This window comes from Mandrillus leucophaeus, unplaced genomic scaffold, assembly GCF_000951045.1.
Source record: "Mandrillus leucophaeus isolate KB7577 unplaced genomic scaffold, Mleu.le_1.0 Scaffold298, whole genome shotgun sequence".
Lineage (NCBI taxonomy): Eukaryota > Metazoa > Chordata > Mammalia > Primates > Cercopithecidae > Mandrillus > Mandrillus leucophaeus.
The window spans coordinates 3,113,412-3,122,379 of NW_012103120.1; the positions used below are offsets into that span (position 1 = coordinate 3,113,412).

The following is an 8,968-nucleotide window of genomic DNA, read 5'->3' on the forward strand; positions in this document are numbered from 1 at the left end:
TTTTTTTTTTTTTTTTTTTTTTTTTTTTTTTTTTTACATATTTGCTGAGAACTTTTATTGTTGCCAGGTGAGATTAATGAAATATAGAGCATCTTTGTTGAAGATTAACTGAGGGGAATACCACCTCTTTCCATTGCTGACAGGCCTTTGTTTTCCAGCTGTCTCAGTCCTGGGTGGGTGTCCTGGGTGCACACCCTTGCCTCCTCTTTGGGGATGTCTTAGTGTTAGCACCTGCTCCCTAATGACGAGCTTTTCTGTATATTTTGAAGCTGCTTCATTTTTGTTTTTTGTCTTTGAGGAGTTTTCAGTTTTTAAGAAACTGTCCTCTTAACTGGTTTAGAAATTTGTCCAAATTGGTTTCTCCAACGAATGAACAAGAACATTGTCCATATGTTCTTTATCATTTCTTCTTCCTTCAAGGGTGTCCATAGCATCTGCCATTAGCGACTGCAGCACTAATTTTTTTTTTTTTTCATTATGTGAATTCACCAACAAGTTGTATAGAATACTTGTGTTTACATTGTTTTTACAGAACTAGCAGAATAAAACTGATCTATTTTTTTAAAATGCAAGCCATTGCTTCTCTAATTTATCTGACAAAGTGGGCAGCTTAAATTCTGTGAAACATCTTTATAAAGTTTATGAGCTTTTTATTCTACTTCTGGTGAGCCATGGTTGTTGCTGTTTATGAAGCAGCATTGTGTGATTGGTATATCAATATGCTTCTACAATGAGCTTTTTCCTTGTTCAAGTTGGATTGTCTGGGGAAACATCCCAAGTCTAGCTGGTATCAGTGGGGAAGTTAATCACATGATAATAACTATAGCTTGGGAGAGTGGCACATGCAGCTATAAAAAGAAATGAGGGGAAAAAAAGGAATGAGGAATATCTTTACGTACCTTGATGACTATGGAGAGGTCATCAAGATTGTTAAGTTAAAAATCAGTGGATAAATATGTGTATAGTGCACTTTTGTTTACCTAAGAAAGAGGTACTCGATGGAGCGTATCCTTGCTTCATTCAGAGAGGTCCTTCCAGGTAAGTATGTAAAATAGCACATCCTATCACTGTCTCTTCTCTAACTTTGCTTTATTTTTCTTCAAGGCACTTAGCACTTCCTGACATTATGTTACATAATGACTTGTTTATTGTACCTCTTCACTAGAGTATAATCTGTATATGGAAAGGAACTTGCTTATTTTGTTTACCATTGCATATCCAGCTTTTACAACAGTACTTGGCATGTAGTAAGTGGTCAGCAGATCCTTGTTGAATGGATTAATGCTTAAATCCTTCCAGGTATATTTGGCACTGTCCAGTATTTGGGCATCTGAAGGTTGGCAGAGTTGTAAGGAGTACTGCCTTTTCTTGGCCCCAGTTGGTTTCCTAGACATGAGGTGTTTGGTCCTTTTATAGGGAGATGCAGGAGAAGCAGCATCATACAGGCTGAGGTTTGGGCACAGCTAGTCAAGACTAAGGCAAGACCTAAGACTGCTCCAATTCTGAGATGAAACATATATTAGAGCTGTCCTGTGAAACCTTAAACCAGGAATCTAGGGGTAGTAAGAAAATTAAGACAAGACTGATATAACTCCCAAGGGGAAATGATATAACTCCAAACCTAGACCCCCTTTTCATTCTACTTTCAGTTCATTTGTTCATTCAGTAATCAAATGCTAAGTGTTAAATCTAGGTAAAAGAAACACAGAAGAAAATAAGTCAAATAATAACCCTGCTTTCATTTAACTCACGTTTTAAAGGGGAAGGACAGACAGTCAATACAAACTAGTAATTTCTTACAGCGTTCAGGGCTAGGGAAGAAAGTAAAAGAAGGTACTGGAATAGAGAAGATGGGAAGAGAGAAATTGAGCACATAGACTATTTATATCCTTGAATCTTCATGTGAATTAGCTCAAGGTTTGGGATGCGTCTCACCCTACACATTTTGGAAGCTGTAGGGGTTCTTACTGCAGTGAATTCAAGAAGACAGAGATAGCAGAATAAAATCAAAGGTGGACTTTCTTAATCAGAGGTTTTTCCCCAGACCTATTATTACTTGGTAGGAGTACAATACATACAATTATCTTCCAAATTATAAAATATTGTTTTAATAGTAATTAGGTTGTTTAATGAGTTTAATTTCCACATTTGTGCCTGTGTTGTAATCACTAGTGATTAATTAAAAAAAAAAAACCAAGTTTGCACAAGGCAATAATCTGAACAATACATTCAGGTAACTGGGAATTAACCTGTAATTTTCCCTCTATAAATGATTTGATTATCAGAATGTACAGTAGGTGTACTGTAAATTTTCTTCAAATAATTAAAATTGTATAGGTAATATGAACACTTTACATATCAAAGAAACTAAAGTAGAATTTACCTTTGGCTGGCTGTGGTAGCTCATGCCTGTAATCCCAGTGCTTTAGGAGACTGAGGTGGGAGGATTCCTTGAGCCTAGGAGTTTGAGACCAGCTTGGCAACACAGGGAGACCCCATCTCTACAAAAATGAAAAAGTAAATAAAATTACCTGGGTATAGTGGTACATATTTATGGTCACAGCTACTTGGGAGGCTGAGGTCGGAAGACTGCTTAAGCCCACAAGGTCAAGGCTACAGTGAGCTGTGACTGTGCTACTGTACTCCAGCCTGGGTGAGAGACCGAGACCTTGTCTCTAAAAACGAAAAACAAGCAAACAAACAAAAACTTAGCTTCAAGATTTAAATATATAATACTTGTTTGTAAGCTTTAAATATAATTGACTTAAGTAACTTACAATTAATCAATCACATTAGCTGAGATAATATAGACAAAGTTTGGCTTAAACCCTCAATAGTAATGTGTTCTTGTATAGATAAGAGTTTTATGAAAGTGATACTGTTCCCTAAAAAAACCCATGTTTGGGTGTGATGGCTCACACCTGTAATCTCAACACTCTGGTGGCCGAGGTGGGAGGATCGTTTGAGCCCAGGAGTTTGAGACCACCCTGGGCAACAAGGTGAGACCTCATCTCTAAGAAGAAAAGAGAAAAAATAAACCAAAAAAACTTCATTCTATTATTTAAGAAATATTTACTTCTGCTATTCCAGGCACTGTGCTAGGTACCAAATGTGCTTTGAAGAAAAGAGGCATTGTCCTTGCCTTTGTGGAGTGAACAGCCATGTAGGAGAAATATACTGCAAACAAATATGTTTAGAAATTGTGATAAATACAAAAAAAAAAAAAGCAAAGAACAGATTGTTGTGAGAGAATTACCGAAGAAATATTTTGATTTTGATTGGGGAAGTTCAAAAACTGAAGGATCTGAGATTTTATCTTTTTTAAAAAGGCTAAACTGCCATAGTTTTATGAATATTGTCTGAAGACATGAGACTCCTGGGTTAGAGAAAAAGAACTTTATTACAACACAGCAAGAATTATGAGCATTAGCATATTGTGTTTTAGTTTCACATGCCTCCAAATATTATAGGGAGATATGACATGGGCCCTTGTGGATGGTACGTGTACAGAGAGATTGCATGGAAGGTAAGGAACTTTGAGCTTGAAGAAACTACCACTTTTGTAGTGAATAGTAAACAAGTCGGCTCTCTGTCTACAGGATGATGTTACTGTGTCTCTCAAGATTTCTTGACAAATACAAGAGCAAACCCAGGGCCTCGCATTATTGGCATGCCCTGAAAGAACTTATAGGGTTACTTGAGGCCCATGGGGGATTGCTGCTTTATCAGGGAAGAGGGAGGCCAAAGAAGTTTTCTCTGAGATAATTTCTCTTAAATAGCTTTACTGAGGTATAGCTGGCATACAATAAACAACACATCTTGAAAGTATGCAATTTGATATGTTTTCACGTATGAGTACACCCCTGAAATCATCACAACAAGCAATCAATGAGCATATTCATCACTCCCAAAAGTTTCCTTGTACAGCTTCGTAATTACTCTCTCCACTATCTCTCTTCCGCATCCCCAGGCAAACACTGATCTGCTTTTTGTTACTCTATGGTAGTTTGTAGCTCCCAGAATTTTGTACAAATTGAATGATTTAGCATATATTATATATTCTTATTTGTTTGACTTCTTTCACACAGCATGATTTTATTGAGATTCAACTATATTGTAATTTGTTTTTGTTGCTGCATATTATTCCATTGCATGGATATATTAGTTTGCTTATGCATTGGCTGTTGATGGACATTGAGTTGTTTCCAGTTTTTGCTACTACAAATAAAGATACTGTGAATATTCAGGTACAGTTCCTTATGTAGACATATACTGTTATTTTTTTTTGGATAAATATCTAGAAGCAGAATGATTTAACAATATTTAGGTATATAGTTAACATTTTAATGAAATGCTAAATTCTTTTGCAAAATGAGTATGCAATTTTTAATCTCCATAATTTATATAAGAGTTCTAGTTCATTTATCCTTGCCAATATTTGATATGGTCATTTTTTTTTTTTTTTTTTTTTGTAACAGAGTCTCACTGTGTTGCCCAGGCTGGAGTGCAGTGGCACAATCTCGGCTCACTGCAACCTCCGCCTCCTGGGTTCAAGCGATTTTTGTGCCTCAGCCTCCCGAATAGCTGGGATTACAGGTGTGCACCACCACACCCGGCTAATTTTTGTATTTTTAGTGGAGACGGAGTCTCACCATGCTGGCCAGGCTAGTCTCAAATTCCCGACCTCAGATGATCCATCCACCTCAGCCTCCCAAAGTGCTGGGATTACAGGCACAAGCCACAGTGTTTGGCCATGATATGGTCACTCTTTTTAATTTTAGTCACTTGAACAGTTATATAGTTGTGTCTTGTGGTTTTAATTTACATTTCCCTATTGACTAAAGAGGTTGAGCATTTTTTTTCATGTGTTTATTTGCCATTCATATACCTTCTTTGATAAAGTTCCCATTTTTGAAGTTAGGCTATTTTCTTATTGAGACTTGAGAGTTCTTTATGTGTTTCAGATACAAGTGCTTCATCAGATATATGTGAAATTGATATTCCCTTTCTGGGGCGTGTCTTTTCATTTTCTTAGCAGTATTTTTTTTGAAGAGCAGACACTTTTAATTTAGATGTCCAGTTTATCAAATTTCTTTTATGGACCATACTTTTGGTTTCATATCATGTCTAACTCAAGGACAGAAAAGTTCCCTCAGATGTTTTCTTTTAGAAGATTTAATCTTTTTTGAGTTAATTTTTGTATAAGGTATAGAGTGTGGGTTAAAGAGGATTTTTTTGCATATAGCTCTTCAGTTGTTACAGTATCATTTGGTGAACTCTACCCTGTGTCCACTAAATTGTGTCTGCACCTTCGTCAAAATTCAGTCTGCCAGATATGTGTGGGTCTATTTTTGTACTCTCTATTCTGCACCATTAATCTATGTGTCTGTCTTTACCCCAGTACCAGTGTATTGATTATTATAGTTTTGTATGTCTTGAAATCAGATCATATTAGTACTCAAACGTTGTTGTTTTGCAAAGTTGCCATGACTATTGTGGGTTCTTTGCATTTTCATATGATTTTTGGATCATTTTTTCAATTTCTACTAAAAGAAAGCCTGCATTGATTTTAAATTAGATTGCATTTAATATATAGATTAATTTAGGAATAATTTACATTTAACAATATTGAATCTTTGAACTATGAATGTTATCGCTTTCCATTTATGTGGGTCTTCTTTATCTCAGCATTGTTTTTGCAGTTTTCAGTGTGCACCTATTTCCCCTTTTGTCAGATATATCTAAATATTTCATATTTTTTGTGCTATTCCAAATTGTATTCTTTTAAAATTTCAACTTCTGATTGTTCATTGCTAGTATATAGACATACAACTGAATTTTGCACATTAATCTTATATCCTGCAACTTTGCTAAATTCAGTTATTATGTTAACTCTAGTAGCTTTTCTCACAGATTCCGTCAGATTTTCCATATAGATACTTGTATGTTGTCTGTCTAAAAAGACTGCGTGCCTTTCCAATCTGAATGTCTTATTTACTTATTTACTTAGGCCTCTGTACACTGGCCAGAACCTCTAGGATATGTTGATTAGAAGTGGTGAAAGCTCACATTGTTGTCTTCTTGCTGATTTCTGAGCAAAAGTATTACTTATTCTCTTAAGTATTATATTAACTGTAGTTTTTCATAGATGCCTTTTATTAGTTTAAGGATGTGTTCCTTTCTGTTCCTAGTTGACTGAGAGTTTTATTAGGAGTGAATGTTAGATTTTTTTTCAAATGCTTTTTCTTCATCTATTGAAAAGAGCATACGCTTTTTCTTTTTAGTTTGTTAAAAGATGAATCATCACATTGATTGATTTTAAAACATTAAGCAGACCAGGTATGTTGGGTCATGTCTGTAATCCCAACACTTTGAGAGGCCAAGACAGGAAGACTGTTTGAGCCTAGGAGTTAAAGAACAGCCTGGGCAATATACTGGGACCCCATTTATTTAGATAGATAGATAAATAGATAGATAGATAGATAGATAGATAATTAGATAGATAGAGAGATAGATAGATAGATAGATAGATGTTATTATATATATGTAATTCCAGATGTGTGTGTATATATATCTATGTATATGTATGCCAACTATGAATTTCTGATATAGATCTCCTTGGTCATGATATATTATTCTTTTTATATATTGTTTGACTAGATTTGATGAAATTTTGGTTATAATTCTTGCATCTATCTTCATAAGGAATATTGTGTAGTTTTTATTTTTCTTTTAATATCTGGTTTTTATGTCAGGGCAGTGCTTGCCTCAGAATGAATTGGGAATTGGTATAGAATTGCTTTTATTTGTTTCTTAAACTGCTTGATAAATTCACCACTAAAGTCATCTAAGCCTGAAGTTTTTCTTTGTGCAAAGATTTTTAACTAAAAGAATCAACAGGTATAGTGTTATTCAGTCTATCTATTGCTTCTTGAGTGAGCTTTGTTAGTTTGTATCTTTCAAGGAATTTGTGTGTTTCATGAAAGTTTTCAAATTTATTCACATAAAGTTGTTCATAATTCCTTTATTACCCTTTTAGTATCTGCAGAATATTTTGTAATATGTAATGAGATCACCTCTGTTATTCTTAGTATGGATTATTTGTTTCTACTCTTTTTTCCTAATCCATCTGGCTAGAAGTTTGTCAATTTTACTTGTCTTTTCAGAGAACCAGTTTTTAGTTTCAGTGTTTCTTGTTTTCATTTTCTGGTTCATTATATCTGTTCAGAGCTTTATTATTTTATTTCTTCTGTTTACTTTGGTTTTTATTTGCCCTTCTTTTTCCATGTTCTTAAAATGGAAGTTTAGGTAATTGATTTGAAACTTTTCTTCTTTTCAAATGTAAGTATTTGCATAAATTTCCCCCAAGTACTCCCTTGTTGATATCCCACAAATTTTGATGTGTTGTGTTATAATTTTCATTCAGTTCAAAATACTTCTAATTTCCCTTTTGATTTCTTTTTTGATCCATGGGTTATTTAGAAGCATTTTGTAGTTTCAAATATTTGAGGATTCTTTTCAGGTATCTTTTGTTACTAATTTCTAATCTAAAACTATTTTGGTTAGAGAACAAGCTTTGTATGGTTTGAAGCCTTTTCGATGTATTGAGACCTGTTTAATGGAACCAAATATTGTTGATCTTGGTACATACTCCATGTGCACTTGAAAAGAATGTGTATTTGCTGTTTTGCATGACGTATTGTATGAATGTAAATTAAGTCAATTGGGTTTTAGCGCTGTCGAGTTTTCTGTCCCGATTTTCTGTGTACTTATTTTCTTGATTCTTGAAAAAGGAATTGAAATCTTCAACTACAATTGTGGGTTTTTCTATTTTTATATAGATTGTGTTTCAAAATATATGGCCTGCATATCAAGTGCAGTGAGTCAAAGTGGAAAATTATTATTATTAGCATTACTATAGAAGACCTCATTAGAACACATCTTTGGTTTGCCCTATAGTATGGGTTATTTGGAACAATATCTTCATATGCAGAAGAAACATTTATTTACCACATTTTATTTTCATTTATCTAATTCATGTTCTTGTTTTGCTTGGCAGCTTCTATGTTTTTGAAGCAGGCATTTGAAGGAGAATACCCCAAATTATTACGTCTTTATAATGACTTATGGAAGCGTCTTCAACAATACAGTCAGAATATCCAAGGAAATTTTAATGCAAGTGGAACTACAGACCTCTATGTTGACCTACAACACATGGAAGATGATGCACAAGATATATTCATACCAAAAATGCCAGATTATGAGTATGTTTCTTTAATTTGACCTGTAGTTGGCATCTTAATTTTATTTTTATTTTAAATTTTATCTTTTATTTTTATTTTAAATTATAAATTAAGTATACACAAAGTCTCTAAATATTTGTAATGTATTTGTATACCTTAAAAGACTTTGCAAGACTTTTAACTGAAAAAGTCAATTTTCACCCTTAGTTAAACACTTCTGGCTCCTGCCGGAGTCAATTTTAAAGTGTAACACTAAGTAGGATGATGAGAAGCTAGAAGATGGTCATGTTGTGGTCACTGTATTTTAATCGATGTTATAATATACCTATAATTACCTCAGACGGTATCATTTATTGATGGACCACTTGCATAAATGTGTCATAAAAGGAACTTTTATGGATGTTCAGAAACGACAGGGGAGACTTTTTGGATGTTCAGAAATGACAGGGGAGATAAATCTTATGCTGGGATAGGTTCTCAATGTGTTAAGAAAAGTGGAGTGGATCACTAGGTCTGGAGTTCGAGACCAGCTTGATCAACATGGTAAAACCCTGTGTCTACTAAAAATACAAAAATTAGCTAGGCATGGTGGCGCTCGCCTGTAATCCCAGCTATTCGGGAGGCTGAGGCAGGAAAATCCCTTGAACCTGGGAGACGGAGGCAGCAGTGAGCCGAGATCACGCCACTGCACTCCAGCCTGGGTGATGGAATGAGACTCTGTCTCA

At 34.7% G+C, this 8,968-nt stretch overlaps 1 protein-coding gene across 2 annotated transcripts in view; it reads left to right on the forward strand.

The window, feature by feature from the left end:
• COG5 (component of oligomeric golgi complex 5) overlaps positions 1-8,968 on the forward strand; it is a 362,534-nt gene that overhangs the window by 260,417 nt on the left and 93,149 nt on the right. For both annotated transcript variants that reach the window (XM_011986381.1, XM_011986382.1), the window contains exon 12: positions 8,060-8,264. In XM_011986381.1, coding sequence (XP_011841771.1) covers positions 8,060-8,264 — 205 coding nt within the window. The remainder of the gene's footprint in view (positions 1-8,059; positions 8,265-8,968) is intronic.